We start from the raw sequence: 22,889 nt of genomic DNA, 5'->3' as shown, positions 1-22,889 counted from the left end.
AAGAAGATCAAACCTATCCATTCTTAAGGAAATCAGCCCTGAGTGCTCACTGGAAGGACAGATCCTGAAGCTGAGGCTCCAATACTTTGGCCACCTCATGAGAAGAAAAGACTCCCTGGAAAAGACCCTGATGCTGGGAAAGATGGAGGGCACAAGGAGAAGGGGACGACAGAGGACAAGATGGTTGGACAGTGTTCTCGAAGCTACCAGCATGAGTTTGACCAAACTGCGGGAGGCAGTGGAAGACAGGGGGGCCTGGTGTGCTCTGGTCCATGGGGTCACGAAGAGTCGGACACAACTAAACGACTAAACAACAACGAGCAATACAGTAGTACCCTCTGGTTACGTAAACTTTGGGATGCAAAAGTTGCAAACCCGGAAGTAGTTTACTGGGTTTTGCCACGCATGCATGTGCAGAAGTGGTCCTCATGTTGCGGAAACCTCAGGATCCGACCGGAGCTCCGGAACGGATCCCATCCGCAACCGGAGGTACCACTGTATACAAGTGTCAAGATGCATGCTATTTAACGCTGTATCATCTTAATTAAAAAGAAAATTTGATAGGCTGATGATATAAGATGGCTTAGTTTTTTTTAAAGTGTCCGAGGCACCAATTGTTCATGTAGTACTTTTGTATCCTGCCTTTCCCCCATCGCAGGAACATGGGAAGCTCCCTAATACCAAGTCAGACACTGGTGCACCTAGCTTAATATTGCACCTGTCCAGGGTTTCAGACAGGGGCCTTTCACAGCCTTAGCTGGAGATGTTGGGGATTGAAACTGGGACATCTGCTCAGTCAGTAAGTGTCAGGCTTCAGGGAATCAGCTTGCTCCCCGCCCCCGCCCCCAGCAGTAGATAAGCATAACAAAGCAAAAGGAGTCTCTTACCAGTTAGAAATGTTAATGATCACAGCAAGAGAACAAAAAATCCATTCCTCAGAATGAAGGTGCTCCCAGTTAAGGGTTCCACCCACTTCCTCCTTAGTCACCCCCGTCACTTCCGCATCTTTCAACCTGATCTCTCTACCACTGGGCTTTCTGTTCTGCCACCTTATCTGCTCTCCTTGACCTTGGGCTGAGCGGATGGACGCTTTCCAGCAAAAGGGAGTCTGTTAACCCCCTCTCTTCCAGTGTTTCTTCTCCTAGCTGTTCCCCATCCAGTATTTCCCAGCTTCTGCCTTCTGAACTATGTCCCTCTGCAAACCACTGTTCCAAATCTATACTGCCCTGCTCCTGGGAAGATTCAGCATCCTGATCAGGAGCAGGGGGAGGCTCCCACCATTCCTCCTCAGAGCACACCTCCTCAGCACGGTCTCTGACAGTAAGCGACTGCCCTCAAGGGCAAAGCTCATGGGCTCCCAGGTTGCCTTGCAGACCCAGACTAGCTGAGCTTAGCAAAACGATTTCGCCACCTGCCCTCCGACAATGCTGTTTGGGCCAATCTTTCTGTGCCAATCTACAGCTTTGGAGAGGTCTCTCAGAAGCGTTGACGGGATCCCATTATAGTTTTGTACATTGCACTTAAGGCTGTGTGCCTTTTGCTTTCTCAAAAGTTGTGGTGTTATGGCCATGAGAAGAAAGGGGCACAAGCAAAATGGGCCAAACCAACCCCTCCTCCTTGCTAACCTCACTGCAGCCAAATTTATCTCTTTCTATGGTGTCCCAGTTCTGCCATAACTTTACTATTCAAACTTTCCCTCTACTAAACTTCTAGGCCTGTGTAGCTGTTTTATAAATAGCTTCCTTGCAATACCAGAACAATGTGCCCACTTGCCTCATCATAAATATTTATCCCCTGGCTTATTTTTATCCTTCATTCCCATCTGAAGTAATAAAACATTTCTTATATCATAAAACAATGTTATGTCCTTTTCTTTTCCAATTTCTATTTGAGTGCCCCAGCGCCAGTCCCCCCTCTGTCCAGGAGCCAGACCTCAGATCAAGGAAAACACATGACAACCTATTTGAGATTAAAATGGCCACAACTTTATTAAATGTCAAATGTAGGAAACCTTGGCTTAGCCATTGGGCTCTAGGCACCCAGATGGGAATCTGAGGCAAGACAGGGTCAGTCGGGAATATGGGGACACTGCAAAACATAGAGGGAAGCTCTGTGGCCCACTGCCAAGCGCTCCCCTCAGGACCCCTCTAATGGGAAACCCTAATATCTCCGCTGCAGAAAGGAGTGAGTCACCGCAACACCCCTTCCTTGATTGTTGGACTAAAGGATTCTGCCCAAGGTCTAAAACCACCAAAGTTTCGACAATTGCTAGGGGGAAGGCAAAACCTGCAGGGCAGGGGAAATTCCTTCCTGGCTGTGAAAAATAGCAACCATCATCTGACCTTAGCAATGCCCATGAATCTGGAAAGGAAAAGGTTGGCCTGGAAGAAATGATACATCTTCTTCTTCTCTGGCGATCACTCGTAGCCGAGTAAGATTGTCTTCCATAAACACAGTTTTAACAGTGAGTCCATAAGAGACTGTGGGGGCCAATTCTGGATCCACACATCCTTTCACAGTGGGGACATTGGTTTCCAGGCGGGAGTTGATCACGGTGAGGGTTTGCCAAGTGTGCCTTCCTCTTAGCATGTTTCTCCCTTTCATCCTGAGTTTGAGCATCTTCAAAGCCCATGAGACCTTTGGTAAAGGCTGTTCTCCAATTGGAGCGCTCGCAGGCCAGTGTTTCCCAGTTGTCGGCGTTTATTCTACTTTTTTTTAGATTTGCCTTGAGATAGTCTTTAAACCTCTTTTGTTGACCACCAGCATTACGCTTTCCATTAAGTTCGGAATAGAGTACAGTGGTATCTCGGGTTACGTACTTAATTCGTTCTGGAGGTCCGTTCTTAACCTGAAACTGTTCTTAACCTGAAGCACCACTTTAGCTAGTGGGGCCTCCTGCTGCTGCCATGCCGCCGGAACACGATTTCTGTTCTCATCCTGAAGCAAAGTTTGTAACCTGAAGCACTATTTCTGGGTTAGCGGAGTCTGTAACCTGAAGCGTATGTAACCCGAGGTACCACTGTAATTGCTTTGGAAGACAATGATCAGACATCTGCACAACATGACCAGTCCAACAAAGTTGATGTTGAAGAATCATTGCTTTGACACTGGTGATCTTTGCTTCTTCAAAGTACACTGGCATTAGTTCGCCTGTCTTTCCAAGTGATGTGCAACATTTTTCAGAGACACCATTGATGGAGTCTTTTGAGGAGTTGGAGATGATACAATTAGAGGGAGGGCTGGGTGGGTCATGCTCTGGGGCCAACTGCGCCACTGGCGTCAGTGCAGGCCCCTTTTTATCCTTTAGGAGCGGAACAGAGTGAAGACTGCACATTCCTGGTCCTCTCCTCTTGCCCCACCCCCCAGGCCACTGCGGATAGGCTGATTTGAATGAGGGGGTTTGGCAGGGAACCCAAAACAACTTTGCAGCAACCAATGGGGTTGGGCAGAGCCAACTGTCAGTGGAGTGGCGTGGCTGCTGGAGGGCGATGGGGCAGCATGCCAGGCCTCAAACCTTGCCCACCGCCAGACCCGGTGAGCAGTTATTTCCCCCCATTATTTAATTTCTCTACTAATTACAGCGGTGCCTCACAAGACGAAATTAATTCGTTCCGCGAGTTTTTTCGTCTTGCAATTTTTTCGTCTTGCGAAGCACGGACTTTGGAAAAGCTTCAAAAATCACCAAAGTCTTCAAAAACCTCAAAAAAGGCTACCACACCGCGTGCTATGAGTTGCTCCTCGAAGTCAAGTTGCAACTGCACCCCCTGAATGCATGGTTTCAATAAAAAGGAAACAAACTTGCAAGACAAAGGAAACAAACTTGCAAGACGTTTCTGTCTTGCGAAGCAAGCCCATAGGGAAATCCATCTTGCAAAGCAACTCAAAAAACGAAAAACTCTTTCGTTTGCGAGTTTTTTGTCTTTCGAGGCATTCGTCTTGCGAGGTACCACTGTAATCTAGAATCAGCGGAGGCTGGTCCATTAAGGCAAATAGGCTGCTGCCCACCTCCCATCCTCGGCCTGCCCTCTTTCTTGCAACCAGTCAGGGAGCGGCTCTGAATATTCATTGGCTGTGGCTCTACCAGTGTGGTATGTTGGTTAAGAGCAGTGGACTCGTAATCTGGTGAACTGGGTTTGCTTCCCCGCTCCTCCACATGCAGCTGCTGGGTGACCTTGGGCTAGTCACACTTCTCTGAAGTCTCTCAGCCCCACTCACCTCACAGAGTGTTTGTTGTGGGGGAGGAAGGGAAAGGAGAATGTTAGCCGCTTTGAGACTCCTTGGAGTAGTGATAAAGCAGGATATCAAATCCAAACTCTTCTTCTACTCTTCAGCTCCACCAGCCCAAATGAGCACAGCCACCAATGTCAATAAGATACCGCTACTTATTCATAAAGGATTATGTTTCAGTAAGGAATTTCGAGAGACCCTTTCCCACAACACATAAATGTTAAAAATGTATAATGCGTATTCTCCTTCACTGTAGATTGCAGAATGAAAAATGGATGAATGTGAGAGCTGGAGACATCATTAAATTGGAAAATGACCAGTTTGTGGTGGTAAGTGCCTATAACTTTACTCCTTTAGAATATGTATCGCAGAGAACGATATCTTGTCCTAAACATGGTTAGGAAATAGGATGCAGGTCACTCCTCTTTCTTGCCTAAAATGCCTCTCCTTTGGTTAGCTGTAATTCTGTCTGCATGGGTGATGAGCAGGGTGTGCAAAACAGCTTCTACCCTGATTTCAGACTATTCTTCTAAAGGTGAACATGGTTCGTTGATGATTGACGCTTTATCATAATTAATTAGCTGAATATCAGCTCTGGATAAATCGGTGGAAAGCATTATTAGAAATAAAATGAACATATATAGGTGTCCTAGGGTGTTTTTTTTGGGGGGGAGCGGTGTCCTCTAGTTGTTGTTGGACTCCAACTCCCATCGCTGCTGGTCATTATAGCCTGTTAAGGGATGATGGGAGTTGCAGTTCAAAAACATCACCACCACACTGCCCTTGATAGAGAAGAATGAATCTTGCTGATGAAGGAACAGCATGGCTCCTGGGATGGTTAGTCTGATTTCACAGAGCTTTAAGAGTTCTTTGTGAGTCTTATCAAGCATGTGGATAGGCCTTATCTGAGCAGGTATTATTTACTTGAACTTTCAGAAAGCTTTATACAGTGGTACCTCAGGTTAAGTACTTAATTTGTTCTGGAGGTCTGTTCTTAACCTGAAACTGTTCTTAACCTGAAGCACCACTTTAGCTAATGGGGCCTCCTGCTGCTGCTGCACTGCCGGAGCCCAATTTCTGTTCTTATCCTGAAGCAAAGTTCTTAACCTGAAGCACTATTTCCGGGTTAGCGGAGTCTGTAACCTGAAGCGTATGTAACCCGAGGTACCACTGTATTCCTTCACCAAAAGCTCATGAGTAAGCTTAGCAGTCACAGAAGAAATAGATGGTTCCTTTTTAAAAGGTAAAGGGATCCCTGACCATTAGGTCCAGCCATGACCGACTCTGGGTTTGCAGCGCTCATCTCGCTCTATTGGCCGAGGGAGCCGGCATACAGCTTCCGGGTCATGTGGCCAGCATGACTAAGCCGCTTCTGGTGAACCAGAGCAGCGCACGGTAATGCCGTTTACCTTCCCACCGGAGTGGTACCTATTTATCTACTTGCACTTTGACGTGCTTTTGAACTGCTAGGTTGGCAGGAGCAGGGACCGAGCAACGGGAGCTCACCCCGTCGTGGGGATTCGAACCGCCGACCTTCTGATTGGCAAGTCCTAGGCTCTGTGGTTTAACCCACAATGGCTAAAGAACATGACAATTCACCAGTTTTTTTACTGTGAATTTCATCTTACAAACACATTATCGAACGCAGTACAATATATACATTTCTGGAAGCAATTTCCCCTATCAAAATGCATTTTTGTATGTTATCGTCACTAATATATGCATCTGATGCACCTGGCCTGCTAATATATGCGTTTTTGTACACGCCTTTGGGTTGGAGAACTTCATTGCAGAGAAGTGTGAAGGACAGCTGTGCTTTGGTGCATATATTTATTCAAAAACTACAGATTAGGTGGTTTTTCACAGAAATGCAAACAAAATCCAGTTTCTCCCCTGTCCTTACCTGCAACCCACCCCCTATGTCCTAATCATAGGTGTTGGCTAACATTTCAAAGGTGATAGGAATATGCAAATAAAATACGGTTGTGCAGTTACTTTAACAGTGCTGAAAATCTTCCTTCCCTTTATAGGCTGATCTTTTACTCCTTTCCAGCAGTGAACCACATGGACTGTGTTACATCGAGACCGCAGAGCTTGATGGGTATGCATGCTCTCAATCTATTTTGCCTTTAACCTCGTAAAGTGCTGGTCCCTCTGGCAGTAATTATAAAAACAATAATAATTTATTATTTATACCCCGCCCATCTGGCTAGGTTTCCCCAGCCACTCTGGGCAGCTCCCAATAAAATATTAAAAATACGACAAAACATCAGACATTAAAAACTTCCCTAAACAGGGCTGCCTTCAGATGTCTTCTAAAAGTCAGATAGTTGTTTATTTCTTTGACATCTGATGCATAGCTGTCAACTTTTTCCTTTTTTTAAGGGAAATCCTATTCAGAATAAGTGAATTTCCCTTAAAAAAAGGGAAACGTTGATAGCTATGATCTGATGGGAGGGTGTTCCATAGGGCAAGCGCCACAACCAAGAAGACCCTCTGCCTGGTTCCCTGTAACTTGGCTTCTCTCAGGGAGGGAACTGCCAGAAGGCCCTCAGCGCTGGACCTCAGTGTCTGGGTTGAACGATGGGGGTGGCGACGCTCCTTCAGGTATACTGGGTTGAGGCCGTTGAGGGCTTTAAAGGTCAGCACCAACACTTTGAAATGTGCTCGGAAACGTAGTGGGAGCCAATGTAGATCTTTCAGGACCAGTGTTATATGGTCTCAGCAGCCACTCCCAGTCACCAGTCTAGCTGCTGCATTCTGGATTAGTTGTAGTTTCCGAGTCACCTTCAAAGGTAGCCCCGCATAGAGAGCATTGCAGTAGTCCAAGTGGGAGATAACTAGAGCATGCACCACTCTGGCGAGAGAGTCTGTGGGCCCGCTGATTTTTCTTGCTAAAGAGCAATGAAGTGACCGGGGGACCCTGTTGTCTGAATGCACCCTGTGTCTAGAAATCTGAAAAACAAATGCTTTCAAATGTTAAAAAACATGGCAACATGGACTAAACATGTACTTACTGTTTAAGACAGACACTTGATATTTGGCCCTAAAGAGTTCTTTCAAGGGCCTCTCGGGGGTGGGGTGGGGATAACTATTTCAAATTCCCTGTTTCACAGTTTGGTTGCTGCTACTGTGAAATGATATTAATTTCCCTCTGAAGTGCAAAAAAATATAAAAATATCCTCAGCATGAACATCTGCGTTTGGTGTGAACTCCTTTCAGATGGCAGTGGTTTTGCCCTGTTATACTTAGTAACCTGTGTGTGGGATGTCTAGATGCAGCCTGACTAAATCGTGTTTGTTGTTTTCTTTCTTCAGAGCCTCAAAACAAATAATTGCTGTGCAGATGTTCAACCTTTACAATGCCAGCTTTTTAATCGAAACAAAACCAAAGATCATTCATTGTAGTGCAATTCCAGTTAGTCCGGTGGGAAGTGAGTTTGCGTCCTGCCCTGGGGGGTTGGGAGAGGGGAGCCCGTCCAGCAGACTTGGCCCCTTTTCACTGGTCAGCAGCGGCCACAGTTCTCCCTGGGCTGATAAGTTAATTAGTTTTTCTCCGTCTGAAACTAAGGGCCCACTCACAGCATACATTTAAACACTGTTCTACTAGTACATTAAACAATCTGTTGGATCTCTGCACCACCTGTGGGTGAAGAAGGTAAAAAAAAGGTAAAGGACCCCTGGACGGTTAAGTCCGGGCAAAGGCGACTATGGGGTTGTGGTGCTCATCTCGCTTTCAGGCTAAGGGAGCCGGCATTTGTCCGCAGACAGCTTTCCGGGTCATGTGCCCAGCATGACTAAACCGCTTCTGGTGCAACAGAACACCATGACGGAAGCCAGAGCTCATGGAAACACCATTTACCTTCCCACCACAGTGGTACCTATTTATCTACTTGCACTGGTGTTCTTTCGAACTGCTATGTTGGCAGGAGCTGGGACAGAGCAACGGGAGCTCACCCTGTCATGGGGATTTGAACCGCCGACCTTCCGATCGGCAAGCCAAAGAGGCTCAGTGGTTTAGACCATAGCGAAGCCTCTGGTCACAAACAGCAAATTAAGATGCAAGCTATTGTTCCTAAAATGAGCACTCCGAGTAATTGTCAGAGAAACCCACGTTTCAAGGGTTTGAACACTTAGCCCCTCATAGCTGCACACAGTTTGCAGAGTAAGATGTAGCAATCCAATCCAAAATGTCTGATGTGATGTCATTGCATTGCACAGACATGCCATGCAGTGACATCACATTCTGTTTTGCTGATTATTACCAGGGAAGAGGGGAAGAGATTATTACCAGGGAAGAGGGGAAGAGATGTATGTCATTATGGGTGGTATTTGAGTAGTTTATTTTTTTAAAAAAATATATTTATGCTTTTCAGGTTTATACATTTCACTCATTTTACAGTCATTTTAACATTTCAAAACTTGACTTCCTTCCTCCTCTTTCTGCTGTAACTTAAATTTATTTTTAATATCTTCTGCATATCCAAATTAACTTAATTTGCTCATTTATCATCTACTTTAAATATATACTCTTATAAAACTGCAGGTTATTACCATAATCCTGCCAATCTGTTTACAGTTTATCTATAAATATTCAGTAAACCATTTCCATTCTTTTATGAAAAGTTTGTTATCTTGATTTTTTATTCTTCCGGTAAGTTTCGCCACTTCTGCGTATTCTATAAGTTTTTGTATCCATTCTTCTTTTGCTGGGACTTCTGCTTCTTTCCATTTTTTAACGAGTAACATTCTTGCCTCTGTAGTAGCGTATGTGAATAAGTTTCTATACAGTTTAGGTAGTTCTGTCCCTATAATTTGACTAGTCTAGGGACTCAGCTACACAGCTGCAAATATAACATTTTAAAAGAGTTTTAAATGCATTATACAAATGTGACACTAGATGGCGATGGTGAGCTAATGGCAAATTCAATATATATTTTAAAACTTTTTTTTAAAGCATTTTCACAGCGGTCACCACTGATCTAGTTCAAGCCTGAATGACTTGAACTAGGGAACCTCCTGTAATTTTTAAGAGTGGTTGAAGGTGGTAAGCTAGAGACATCATGTGCACATTTTCTTTTGCTGTTCTATAACTTTTTTGCTCTGCTATTGCAAAAAACAATTTCACCAGGAGTTACAACAGAGCATGGAGGGAAATACATATCTGTGTTGGCACTCTTTTGTTTCTTGCGGGGACACACACCCTTATTGTCTACTTCCAGTCAATATACAAGATCATGGTATTAAGTTCCAGAGAGATGTGTAAGTAGTATATTATGAATTTTGCAGCGAAACCAACCTAAAAGTGCGACAGGCTTTACCCGTGACCTCAGAACTTGGAGATGACATTACCAGGCTTGCAGAATTTGATGGTAAGTCACTGAAGCAATAGCGAAAGTTAATTTTTGGAAACTTAATTGGTTAAAGTTTTTGTTCGTTTGTTTTGCTGTGTCAGAAATTCCCGGTGGAAATTCCTCTGTATGAAATCAGGTATTACTTGAAAAGTAACCGTGTTATTGTCGCCATGCAATATGATTCATGTTTTCATACATTGCCAGACTAGTCTGCCAGACTAGATCACAAAAAATTAGCTGCTGTCATGTTTACTGTTTGATCCTGACATCTCTTTGATCCTTATTCTTGGCTTGTTCTCTGGTCCCAATTGCTCATTGGTCTTGACTTGGGGCTTGATCGCCAATCCTGCCTTTCGGTTGCCTTCAGATCCTGATTTACCTTGACAACAAAGGTCCGTATAGTTAAAGCTATGGTTTTCCCAGTAGTGAGAGCTGGACCATAAAGAAGGCTGATTGCCTAAGAATTGATGCTTTTGAGTTATGGTGCTGGAAGAGACTCTTGAGAGTCCCATGGACTGCAAGAAGATCAAACCTCTCCATTCTGAAGGAAATCAGCCCTGAGTGCTCACTGGAAGGACGGATCCTGAAGCTGAGGCTCCAATACTTTGGCCACCTCATGAGAAGAGAAGACTCCCTGAAAAAGACCCTGATGTTGGCAAAGGTGGAGGGCACAAGGAGAAGGGGATGACAGAGGACGAGGTGGTTGGACAGTGTTCTCGAAGCTACCAGCATGAGTTTGACTAAACTGTGGGAGGCAGTGGAAGACAGGAGTGCCTGGCGTGCTCTGGTCTATGGGGTCACGAATAGTCGGACACGACTGAACGACTAAACAACAACAAGGCTCCTGGTTCCTGTTTCTCTCCAGACTGCTGTTTGAGGCCCAGCCCTAAGACAGAGCAAGAGGCATCCATTTCCCAATTCAGGAAAGCTAGATTATTTCAAATGAATTGCTGTGTATCACCCTGATATTTTGTGGGAGAGTGGTATATAAACATTATATATATATATAGACTGTTTTTTAAAAATCTGCTCGGTAATTTGAATACATTGTTATGTGTATAGTCATACCTTGGAAGTCAAACAGAATCCATTCCGGAAGTCCATTCGACTTCCAAAATGTTCAGAAACCAAAGTGTGGCTTCTGATTGGCTGCAGGAAACTCCTGCAGCCAATCGGAAGCCCCGTCGGACGTTCGGCTTCCAAAAATAGTTCGCAAACCGGAACAGTCACTTCTGGGTTTGCGGCTTTCGGGACCCAAAACGTTGGAGAACTAAGCTATTCGAAAACCAAGGTACGACTGTGTTTTGTTTCAAACCATGCCTCTATAATTGTCTTTTGATATGTTGTTTCAGCTGAGAAGTGCATCTCAGTGTGAAACCCAGTGGATAGTTCTTGGAGGTGCTGATCTGGTCAGTTTGTAATGGAATCTGCAGAGGTCAAATTCCTCCTGTCAGTTTGCATTTCTTAGTGTAGAAAGTATTGATCTGATGTGTAGAGATCTTTCCTATTCTACTTAATTCAAGAGGGTTCTGGAAGCTTCTCTGTGTGAAAGAAGCAAGCAGAGTTACTCCTGGGTTATTCCTTCAGAGAAGCTGAGTGTTGTTGTTGTTTAGTCATTTAGTTGTGTCCGACTCTTCGTGACCCCATGGACCAGAGCATGCCAGGCATTCCTGTCTTCGACTGCCTTCTGCAGTTTGGTCAAACTCATGCTGGTAGCTTCGAGAACACTATCCAACCATCTCGTCCTCTGTCATCCCCTTCTCCTTGTGCCCTCTATCTTTCCCAACATCGGGTTTTTTCCAGGGAGTCTTCTCTTCTCATGAGGTGGCCAAAGTATTGGAGTCTCAGCTTCAGGATCTGTCCTTCCAGTGAGCACTCAAGGCTGATTTCCTGAAGAATTGATAGGTTTGATCTTCTGCAGTCCATGGGACTCTCAAGAGTCTCCTCCAGCACCATAATTCAAAAGAGAAGCTGAGTTCAGCTGGCTTAAATGGGGTCTGTTATCTCTTCTGTCAAGGTCATGCTGACTACAGTGGAACCTCGAGTTACGTACCATCCTCCTTACGAATGCTTTGGGTAATGAGCTCTGCTAACCCGGACGTAGATGCTCCTGGTTGCGAACTTTGCCCCGGGATGCGAGCGGAAGTCGTGCGTCGGCGGTGTAGCAGCAGCAGGAGGCCCCATTAGCGAAAGCACGCCTTATGTTAAGAACACTTTTGGGTTAAGAACGGACTTCCGGAATGAATTAAGTTCGTAACTGGAGGTACCACTGTACAAAAGTAGGGCCACAAGGAGCCTGGGTACCACTTTCTCTTTCTATCTCTCTTCCTTCTGTTGTGGTGTTCTGTATACAGTGGTACCTCGGGTTAAGTACTTAATTTGTTCCGGAGGTCCGTTCTTAACCTGAAACTGTTCTTAACCTGAAGCACCACTTTAGCTAATGTGGCCTCCCACTGCCGCCGCACGATTTCTGTTCTCACCCTGAAGCAAAGTTCTTAGCCCAAGGTACTATTTCTGGGTTAACGGATTCTGTAACCTGAAGTGTATGTAACCCGAGGTACCACTGTATTGTGTTAAGGTTTAGTCTTATTATAAGTTATTGTAAGTTTCAATTAAGTCTGCTGCAACTGGATTTCTTATGGACAGTGCCAATCCTGAATGTATTGGATTTGCGACCATTATGCTCATTTGCCTTCAGTAGCAGTAAAGCTCTGCTGGTCTATTTTTGGGGAATCCTGCAACGTGTTTAAGTTTTTACTCCGCTAACTATACATCAGAGTTCTGCTCTGGCTCAATATTGAGTAGAATTTCGATGACAATCACTACTATCACCCCTACATCGGGCACATATCTGCAACTTGCTCCCTCTTCTGCCCAGTGCATGCTTAATGCTTACCAAATTCCTCCCTCCGATACCTTTGGCCAGACCTTTGTGTCAAAGCAGGAGATTTTTTTGATCAGTGGACCTAAGAACATTAGAAGAGCCTTGCTGGATCATGCCAAAGACTCATCTAGTCTAGCATCCTGTTAGGACAGGGACATTCACAGGGAAACCAAAATGCTTGTTTACAAAGCTATTGTACTACCAACCCTACTGTTTATAACTGGACCACTTATAAACACCATCTCCATCTCCTCAAAAGTTCCCATCAAAGGTGTCTCCAAAAATGTTTACACATCGCTTGGGAAGACAGACGAACTAATGTCAGTGTACTGGAAGAAGCAAAGATAACCTATGTCGAAGTGATGATTCCTCAGCATCAACTTCTTTGGACTGGTCACGTTGTACGAATGCCTGATTATCATCTTCCAAAGCAACTGCTCTATTCCGAACTTAAAAACAGAAAGAGGTTTAAAGACTGTCTCAGGGCAAATCTAAAAAAATGTAGTATAAACACCGGTAACTGGGAAACACTGGCCTGCAAGGGCTCCAATTAGAGAACAGCCTTTACCAAAGGTCTCATGGGTTATGAAGACGCTCGAACTCAGAACACAAGGGAGAAACGTGCTAAGAGGAAGGCACACTTGGCAAACCCTCACTGTGATCAACTCCTGCCCGGAACCCTATGTCTCCACTGTGGAAGGATGTGTGGATCCAGAATTGGCCTCTACAGTAACTTACGGACTTACTGTTAAGACTGTGTTCATGGAAGACAATCTTACTTGGCTATGAGTGATCACCGAAGAAGAGGAAGAAGAAGAAGAAGAGAGTAGGACCATGAGCACAACAGCACTCTCCCCACTTGCAATTCATAGGAATTGACATTTGGAGGTGAATCATAGCTTTCATGCCTCCTGAAATTTCTAAAACCTCCAAGGATACTGCATAGACTTCAGCAACGCAAGAAAAAGAGCAATTTTTCTTGGCTGCTCTCAATATTCCAATTGGACTGGTGTGCAAATTTTTGTTGCTGACCAGGTTTGTATGTTATAGCTCTAGTTTCATTTATCTTTCTCGAACCTGCTAATATTTTTGGTACTTTTTGTTAACAGAAATACTAAATACAGCTAGCGTTCATGTTCAGAAATTGAATTCTTCCAGATTGAGAAGGATTTAGATTGTTTAGGCCGGAACGAATAGCAAGGAAACTTTAAACGGATGGGCCAAGTGATATTTTGGTTTGGCTGCAACAAACAGCATTTTTTCCACACAATGTAGTTTTTTATATATATATAAAAAAGCTCATAAATTATCGTTTGTAAGTAAATAGTATATGAAGCCAGCACATGTTTGTTTAAAATAAAGAGTGGAATATTTGTAGCGCCAATTTTCCACATGTAATAGAATGGAATGACAAGAACGCATCAAAGGATTTTGATGTTATTTGCAGTTCACTGTGGCATTTGAATATATTCTGCACATCTTTCCTCATCAGGATATCTTTCGTTTTAAAGGTCACGAGACAGCATTATGAGGAGGTAACATAAGCTGAGCTGCTTAATTGTTCAATACAATGGGAAAAGGGCCTTGTCTTCTGAAGACGCAAAATGCAGCATAAAACTAAGCAGGCCTGGGTCTTGTCAGTGCTGGGATAGAAAACCACCTTTCTGGGATAGAAAACCACCTTTGGAAACCTGTGTATACAGACTTGAGTCCCCCGATGGAGGAAAAGAGAGATTTAAATGCTTTTTAGACCAGCAGGTGATGCCTTGTGTTTGAGGTGTGGGGGCTTTTTAGTGGTTGCTCCTTGCATGATGAACTCCTTCACTCCTTCACTATTGAGATGCAACTGGCCTCTTATTTTCTTTTAGGTTAGGAGGGAAGAACATGGGGCCAGTCTTGGCTTTCCAGGGGGTTCAATTCAGCTCATGAGGCCGTTTTCCCCAAACCCTGGATGTCACTGGATTATGTCAGCAGATAGGGTTCAAATCTGATGGGTGCTGTTTTACCATTGTGTTTCCTTGCATTCATAGTTTGGCTTAGCGTTACTTGTGAATAAAGCCATAGCATTCAGTGCCTTCTCCTCTGTTGCATCACGACACATCGCTAGCTTGGACACAGAGTCTTGTCTCTCGCATTTATTTATTGCAGCTGCAGACGTTAGCTTCTTGCGCTAGGAATGGATTAATGTCAATTTCAGTTTGTTACTTTTCCAGTCTTACATTCAGTTCTCAACATTTCTGCAGCAATTTGCCTTAAAAAAGCACACACACAAAAACTGCTCATTGGCATTTTACTGCATATTCCCCCCCCCAAAAAAAACCACACATTTTATGTTTGACTAATACACACATTTACAAGCAATTATAACATTTTCCAGCATAACAACTTAAGTTCTTAATACCATAGGCACCTTTTAAGTTTCCCTGCCATTTTAAAGTAATGATGTATTTATTAACTTTCAGTAATTGTCAAAATAAGTCAACTTATAGGCCTTGATCTCTGCCCGCCCCTCCCAAGAAATGACTGACCTGATTAAAGAGTTTGAGATTTTATATAGGAATTGCTAGCATTGCTTAACTCCTGCAACTCTATATTTGCAACCTGTTTAGATTTAGCTTGCAGTTGTTTTAAATTTGTTATTTAGCCTTTTTAGACATAAAAATGTTTTCCAGAGGGGATATATATATATATATATATATAAATCAGCCAGGCAACTCAATCAGCTGCAATTCCAATTATAGTTGATGAAAAAATTGCAGTCTATTTTTTCATATTTAATACTAGGTTATTTTTGTTGTTGTTGTATCTTCAGTTTTTGACTGCTGCGGTGGTCTGGTTCTTGCTGCTTCTGACAAGTTTACATATTTTGCATGACTGTTAAGCCTCAGGGTGGCACAGGGTTTAGTAACAGGAGTCCTTATAGGAAACATCCCATATTTTGTGGTCATCCTGACAGCACATTTTGCAACTGAAAAAGCAGAAATATAAAACATGAATGGTTAGCAAATGTGGGGGCAAAGGGCTGTTTCGTTGTGTATTTATTTTATGCCTTCCGATAACAGTGCTGTGTTACATTTTGTAGCCCAAGAGATATATTTGATCTCTGCATGTCAAATGTTTTACAAAAGTAACAAAAAAACAGAAATATTTGTATTTTCTCAAGTAGCAGCTGGGAATACCAACTAGGTAAAGCCTGTTAGTTAGTATTTTATTTGTACAGGTGTGGACAAAATCAGTTTGTGTCTGAGAGACTAAACAGCCAGGCCAGAGTTAGCAGGTGTGTAGGACCAGGTATTAGGGACGCGGGTGGCACTGTGGGTTAAACCACAGAGCCTAGGGCTTGCCGATCAGAAGGTTGGCGGTTCGAATCCCCACGACGGGGTGAGCTCCTGTTGCTCGGTCCCTGCTCCTGCCAACCTAGTACAGTGGTACCTCTGGTTACATACGCTGCAGGTTACATACGCTTAAGGTTACAGACTCCGCTAACCCATAAATAGTACCTCAGGTTAAGAACTTTGCTTCAGGATGAGAACAGAAATCATGCTCCAGCGGCGTGGCAGCAGCGGGAGGTCCCATTAGCTAAAGTGGTGCTTCAGGTTAATAACAGTTTCACTTTAAGTACGGACCTCCAGAATGAATTAAGTACTTAACCTGAGGTACCACTGTAGTTCGAAAGCACGAAGTGCAAGTAGATAAATAGGTACCGCTACGGCGGGAAGGTAAACGGCGTTTCCGTGTGCTGCTCTGGTTCGCCAGAAGCGGCTTAGTCATGCTGGCCACATGACCCAGAAGCTGTACGCCGGCTCCCTTGGCCAATAAAGCGAGATGAGCGCCACAACCCCAGAGTCGTCCGCGACTGAACCTAATGGCCAGGGGTCCCTTTACCTTTACCTTTAGGACCAGGTAATATAGTTCTCTGCCCTTTTCAAAGGCTCCCTTTGTCAGGTCCAACAGATATCTAGGCCAGAGGTTTCCAAAATTATTTGGCTTACCACTCCCTTTTAAGAAACAAAAATTATGCAGTGCCCTCTGGAAATCTACTTTCTTTAAGTGAACAGAAAGAGAGATGCAGTAACCAATTTGCATTCTTTTAGGTATCTATATTTCTACCTACAATTTCTACCTACTGCTAAATCCTGTGCATGTTTACTCAAAGGAATACAGTGGTACCTTGGTTCCCAAACTTAATCCGTTCCAGAAGTGTGTTCCAAAACCAAAGCATTCCAAAACCAAGGCGCGCTTTCCCATAGAAAGTATTGGAAAACAGATTAGTCTGTTCCAGACTTTTAAAAACAGTAATTTAACATGAGTTTTGCTATCTAATGAGACCATTGATCCATAAAATTAAAACAATAATCAATGAACTGTACTATAAAATAAATAAGACAGTATTGTAGATGATAAAAATAAAATAATTTTTTTTTCTTACCTGCACTGATAATAGTCATTGTTTGGATGGAGGCTTTTATCCATTTCCGCAGTCACACAATCAATCAATCAATCAATCAATCAATCAGTAGCTGAACTGGGTTCCACACAGTCACAAAAACAAATGAACTGAAAAAGCCTCAGAAATAAAGACGCAACATAAATAGCAAAAACAAAAGCGCCAAACTTAATCCGTTCCAGAAGTCCGTTTGACTTCTGAAACATTCGAAAACCAAGGCGCAACTTCTGATTGGTGCAGGCGCCCCGGAAACAATAGCCATCAGCCGCATCAGACGTTTGGCTTCTGAAAAACGTTCAAAAACTGGAACACTTACTTCTGGGTTTGTGGCGTTTGGGAACCAAGGCATTTGAGTACCATGGCGTTTGAGAACCAAGGTACCACTGTAGTCTGATCCACCCCAGGGGCGGTGACACTGCCCCAGCCTGCCTGTCATTGGCCAAATAGGCAGGCAAGCTGTCACCCACTTCCTGAGTCTGGGTGAGGATGAAAGCATTCATCCAAGCTTGGGAAAAACCCACAGCTCCATCATAACCACCATTGGAGGCAATGTTGTCGTCCCACAACAGCGCCTGACTTGGTGGTAAGCCAAAAACCGGTGAAACATGTATGAATGGTTTTTCAAAATGCTCTTTTTTATGCTTCCACCACCCCCTTGTTTTTATTCAACACTCTCGAATGCACCCCAGCATCCTATCACCCCCCTGGATCGTTCCAGCTCACCCCCAGGGGGCAGTATCTCCCACTTTGGGAAATATAGTCCAAAACTGAAGATACAATGACAACAAAAATGAACCTAGTATTAAATATGAAAAAATGGCCTGTAATTTTTTCATCGACTGTAATTGGAATGGCAGCTGATTGAGTTGCCTGGCTGATATATATATTCCCCTCTGGAAAACACTTTTCATGTCTAAAAATGCTAAATAACAAATCCAAAGGAACTGCAAGCTAAATCTAAACAGGTTGCAAAGATAGAGTTGCAGGAGTTAAGCCAGGGGTCAGCAAACTTTTTCAGCAGGGGGCCAGCCCACTGTCCCTCAGACCTTGTGGGGGGCCGGACTATATTTTTTTGGGGGAAATGAACGAATTTCTATGCCCCACAAATAACCCAGAGATGCATTTTAAATAAAAGCACACATTCTACTCATTTGAAAACAAGATGATTCCCGGACCGTCCGCAGGCCAGATTTAGAAGGCAATTGGGCCAGATTCAGCCCCCGGGCCTTAGTTTGCCTAGCAATTCCTATATAAAATCTGAAACTCTTTAATTGAGTCAGTCATTTCTTGGGGGGTAGGGCAGGGGGGCAAAGATCAAGGTCTATAAGTTGATTGACTTATTTTGACAATTACTGAAAGTTAATAAATACATAATTACCTAAAAACGGCAGGGAAAGGTGCATATGGTATTAAGGACTTGTTTTTATTCAGCACTCCCAGTTGCGCCCAAGCATATTACCACCCCCCCTGGATTGTTCCAGCGCCCCTAGGGGGCAGTATCGGCCACTTTGGGAAACACTGATCTAGGTCATCTTCAGCAATCCTATGCTTTATTCCAGTGACAGTGGTCTTTAAAATTTCAGTGCTGCCCTGTGCGAAATTCGGTGCCCCCCTGTCCCTCGCCTTCCTCTCTGCTCAATTCACTACTCTATGGTTCCAAAACCCTGCAGCGCCCTCTAGTGTTGGCACTCAGTGGGGCGGAACTGGTTGCACTGGCCGCCTCTGTTTATTCCAGCTTCAGTAACAGTGATCAGTAAACATGGAGCAATTCCTCCCCCTTCCCATAGGTTTGATCGGTCTTGGAAAATTCACCTATTTAAAGGGTCTCTGTGTGTCCAACAAAAGCATTGAATGCATAGTGCGCAACGCTGAACATGTGATCTCTATTAATGGCTTCTCGTACATTGGGATAAAGCAAAACAAGTCCCATTGCAGCCAACTGAGATCAGTGTGTTTAGATTGAAAACAGGAATGGCATCCTATAGCCACAGACACCAAAGGGACACAGAAGAGGCCACATATATTCAAAAGTAGCACACGCACCCCTGGTTTTTGGCCGTGCCTTTTAAATCTGTAGTTCATCTGTGCTTAATCTGCATGACCTCGGGGTTGAAAGCTTGGCTGAGCTTGAGTTGCAGAAGCTGAACTCCACAAGACAATGTTAAGGTTGCTGAACACATAAAGAAAGCAGTTCTAACTTGCTGCGTTATATACTGAGTTCATTTTGCTCCCCCCCACAGTTGTAGATAGCGCAGAGCCATTTGATGCCCAAGTTTTTTCCTTAACAATTTCTAGCATTTATTTGAACAAAAGTCATACCAGAATACCTTCTCAACAAACAAAAATGGAAAGCGAGCTAGGTCCCAGCTCAAGAAGAATGGCAACTTCAACTGATGGAATATGCACAGCTTGTGGATGTAACATATAGAAGAAGAGAAGAAGAAGAACACACGTTTAAAGAAGATTGGAAAATGTTTATTGAATATATTGGGTGGTGGAATTGAAATATATTGGGTGGTGGAATTGAAAACGTTGGCAGCATTAAGATCCTGTAAATTCAACAGTGTAAATAAGTGTTGATGGATGTAATAATGGAATACTGAATGGTTTAGTTTATGTAAAATACGCAGGGATTTATGTTATGCAAAGGGATGCAGGTGGCACTGTGGGTTAAACCGCAGAGCCTAGGACTTGCCGATTAGAAGGTCGGTGGTTCAAATCTCCGCGAAGGAGTGAGCTCCCGTTGCTCGGTCCCTGCTCCTGCCAACCAAGCAGTTCGAAAGCACGTCAAAGTGGCGGGAAGGTAAACAGTGTTTCCGTGCACTGCTCTGGTTTGCCAGAAGTGGCTTAGTCATGCTGGCCACATGACCCAGAAGCTGTACGCTGGCTCCCTCAGCCAATAAAGCGGGATGAGCGCCGCAACCCCAGACTCGGTCACAACTGGACCTAATGGTCAGGGGTCCCTTTACCTTTATGTTATGCAAAATGAACCATGGAAGGAGAAGAAGGGAAGTCATTGAGATGTTAAGGTTGTTTAAATGAATATTCTAAATTGCAAAACAGAAAAATTAATAAAAATTATATTTATTTATATAAAACAAACAAAAATAGGTATTACAACTGGGACTCACAAGATAACGTTGTAGTATATCCTCATTGCCTAGTAATTGGCAAACAAACTACGAATAGTAACCAAGCATTAATTTGGGCATACAGTGGGACCAGTGGCTTAGCGTGGGGGGTGCAGGGGGGGCCGGCCGCACCGGGCACAACATCTGGGGGTTAGGGTTAGGGGGCGCAAATCCACGGGTTAGGGGGCGCAAATCCATGGGTTAGGGGGTCAAATTACTTGCCTTGCCCTGGGTGCTGACAACCCATGCTACGCCACTGAGTGGGACCTTGGTTCTTGAACAGCTTAGTTGCCGAACAAATTGGCTCCCGAACGGCGCAAACCCGGAAGTAAGTGTTCTGGTTTGAGAACGTTTTTCGGAAGCCGAACATCTGATGTGGCTTCTGATTGAGTGCAGGAAGCTCCTGCAGCCAATCGGAAGCCACGCCTTGGTTTTCGAACAGTTCCAGGAGTAGAACTGACTCCCTGAACAGATTAAGTTTAACAAGCAAGGTACCACTGTATAACTCATATTATTACTATTATTTTCAGACAACCTGGCAATCTGGATTGTTGCTTATTGTTTTCGCAGTGTGGCAGGAGCAGGGGAGGAGTCCTGTGGGAACTAGCAACCATAATTCAAAACAAGCTATGGTTTAATGGGAACAAGCAGGCTACTGATAATGATCATCACATTGAACCACAGTTTGTTTTAAGCTATGGTTTGCTGTGACATGTGTACTGCGCCCAAGCATCACAGCCATGTTTTACCACATCAAATTAAAACAGCAATGAACAACCAAGTGAATTCAGGCTTCAGACAGTATCTATATTAGGTCTAAGCAATATTTGGGCTTAGAGGGATGAACATGTTGTTTTTTAAAAGAAGGTCATTTTATGACACTGTGTCACATTGAACTGAACTGTTAATGTATGTAGACATTTAATGCTGCTTGTTGTACGAGGTGTTTTTCCCTTCAGTACTGGGGGGGGGGGGGAGGGAATCAGCCCTGGGAAATCTTTGTTAAAATGTGGAACACCTCACATGCTTGCAGATAGTATCTATAACACAATAAAGCAACCTGTTTGATTTTCATTTTGTAGGAGAAGTTGAGTGTGAACCTCCTAATGGAAAACTGAATAGATACACAGGAGTTCTTTCCTGGGATGTTAACAAATACTGCCTTAATAATGAAATGCTGCTGTTACGAGGTTGTATGTTGAGAAACACTGAGTGGTGCTTTGGAATGGTTATTTTTGCAGGTAAATATGAACTTTTAATTATTTCTAATCTTACCAACAAAAACATTTTCCCCAGTCCTTATATACATTGCGTGGACAGGCGGAGTCCCCCAGATCCTGAGCGGCCCCCCCGTCATGTGGAATAATGACTCAAGACAACGTGCTATGGGATTAAATTGGCCACAACTTTATTAAATTTCAAATGTGGGTAGGCCTTGGCTCAGGCATTGGGCGTTACCCCTCCCCAGTCCCCAGCCGGGGACCTAGGGAGCATCAGGGTTATCCAGTGTGGGGGGGGGGAGGGGATGGGCTGGCTCTGGAGAACATATGTTCAAGCAGAGATAGCCGCCCCCGTTACGCCGCCGCCGCCGCAGGGGAGAGCAATGACGACCTTTCGGCGTACGGTCAAAGCCTCCCTTCAGAAACCCCTTTAACGGGGAACCCTGGTATCGCCGCCGCAAAGAGGAAGATGGACTAAAGGATTCCGCCCAAGGCCTGATACCACCAAAATTGTGACATTTTGCTACGGGAAAGGCGAAACCTGCCATGCAGGGGAATTCCTTTCCGGCCCTTTAACAACCACCTTAATATAGCATACCTGTGAAGAAAAGTTAACCTGCAAAATAAGACATTAACTGAGGGTGGGTAGAGTGGGAGAAGCTCTGGAGCCAAGTGAGGATTCCCAGGTAAGATCCTCCCTCTATTGTGTGGGCAGGTAGTCCCTCCCCTACCTGGCCTGGTCTCCTTGGCAACACTTCCCCCAGGTGGGATTGGACAACTGACTGAGGTAGGCGGAGACCTCCAGGTATCCCACCTGAGGGAAGGCGAAGCCAAGCCTATGCTGATGGAGCCGCTCCAGATCCAGGGGCTGCGCGCGTCCACGCAAAGGGCACCCCCCGTTTTATGCGGGGAGCGGTCATTACCTAATATTGATAGTATGTAAAATCACCTAATAATAGTGAATGCTAATAACAAAAACAGCTAATCTACTATATATTTTTGGAGAATTGTCTGTTGGCTATGTATTTGGATGTCTTAAGATATTGTAATCAAATTTTTCATGGTGGCTCCTCTGATCAAGGAATGGATCTTGCATCCAGAGGGGTGGAGCCAACTTTTGAAAGCTGCACTGATTTTTTGGTTTCCTGTAATTCGGTATGAGATTGCAAGTAATATACAGCCTAAAACATGTTTAAAAATAGAAGAACTGCATAAAAATAATATATTGATGGATAGAAAAGTTTGAACCTGATGGGTGACCAGTTTCAAAGTAATCTACTTAGATAATGTGCTAGAGGTTTAAAAAAGAATATTAATTCCATTTTTTTATAGGCCCTGACACTAAGTTAATGCAGAACAGTGGCAAAACTGAATTGAAACGAACAAGCATTGATCGCCTGATGAATACTTTGGTATTGTGGGTAAGTGACTACAGTAGGACCACAAAACTTAATCTGGCATCTTAAATATAGTTTCCTTGAACATTATGTATAAAGGTATAATTCCTTAAAATAAGACGAGGGATGCCTGTACTGCCATCAGCATCAGTAGGGATGTTGGAGAATTCTGATGGAAATGGAAACGAAAGTGGAAGTTGTTGATGTTGACTTATTTGTCCCATGTCTGG

General features: G+C 44.0%; 1 protein-coding gene across 1 annotated transcript in view; it reads left to right on the top strand.

Annotated features, from left to right (window-relative positions):
• The window catches only part of ATP8B4 (ATPase phospholipid transporting 8B4 (putative)), a 124,672-nt gene that overhangs the window by 34,234 nt on the left and 67,549 nt on the right, over positions 1-22,889 (top strand). Inside the window, exons 8-12 of the mRNA XM_079953175.1 lie at positions 4,484-4,556; positions 6,258-6,328; positions 9,516-9,598; positions 21,125-21,283; positions 22,595-22,683. Of these exons, the coding sequence (XP_079809301.1) occupies positions 4,484-4,556; positions 6,258-6,328; positions 9,516-9,598; positions 21,125-21,283; positions 22,595-22,683 (475 nt within the window). The remainder of the gene's footprint in view (positions 1-4,483; positions 4,557-6,257; positions 6,329-9,515; positions 9,599-21,124; positions 21,284-22,594; positions 22,684-22,889) is intronic.

This window comes from Podarcis cretensis (assembly GCF_951804945.1).
Source record: "Podarcis cretensis genome assembly, chromosome: 14".
NCBI classification, from domain to species: Eukaryota; Metazoa; Chordata; class Lepidosauria; order Squamata; family Lacertidae; genus Podarcis; species Podarcis cretensis.
The sequence above is the reverse complement of the archived record's forward strand: the minus strand, read 5'-3'. Positions and strand labels throughout refer to the sequence as shown.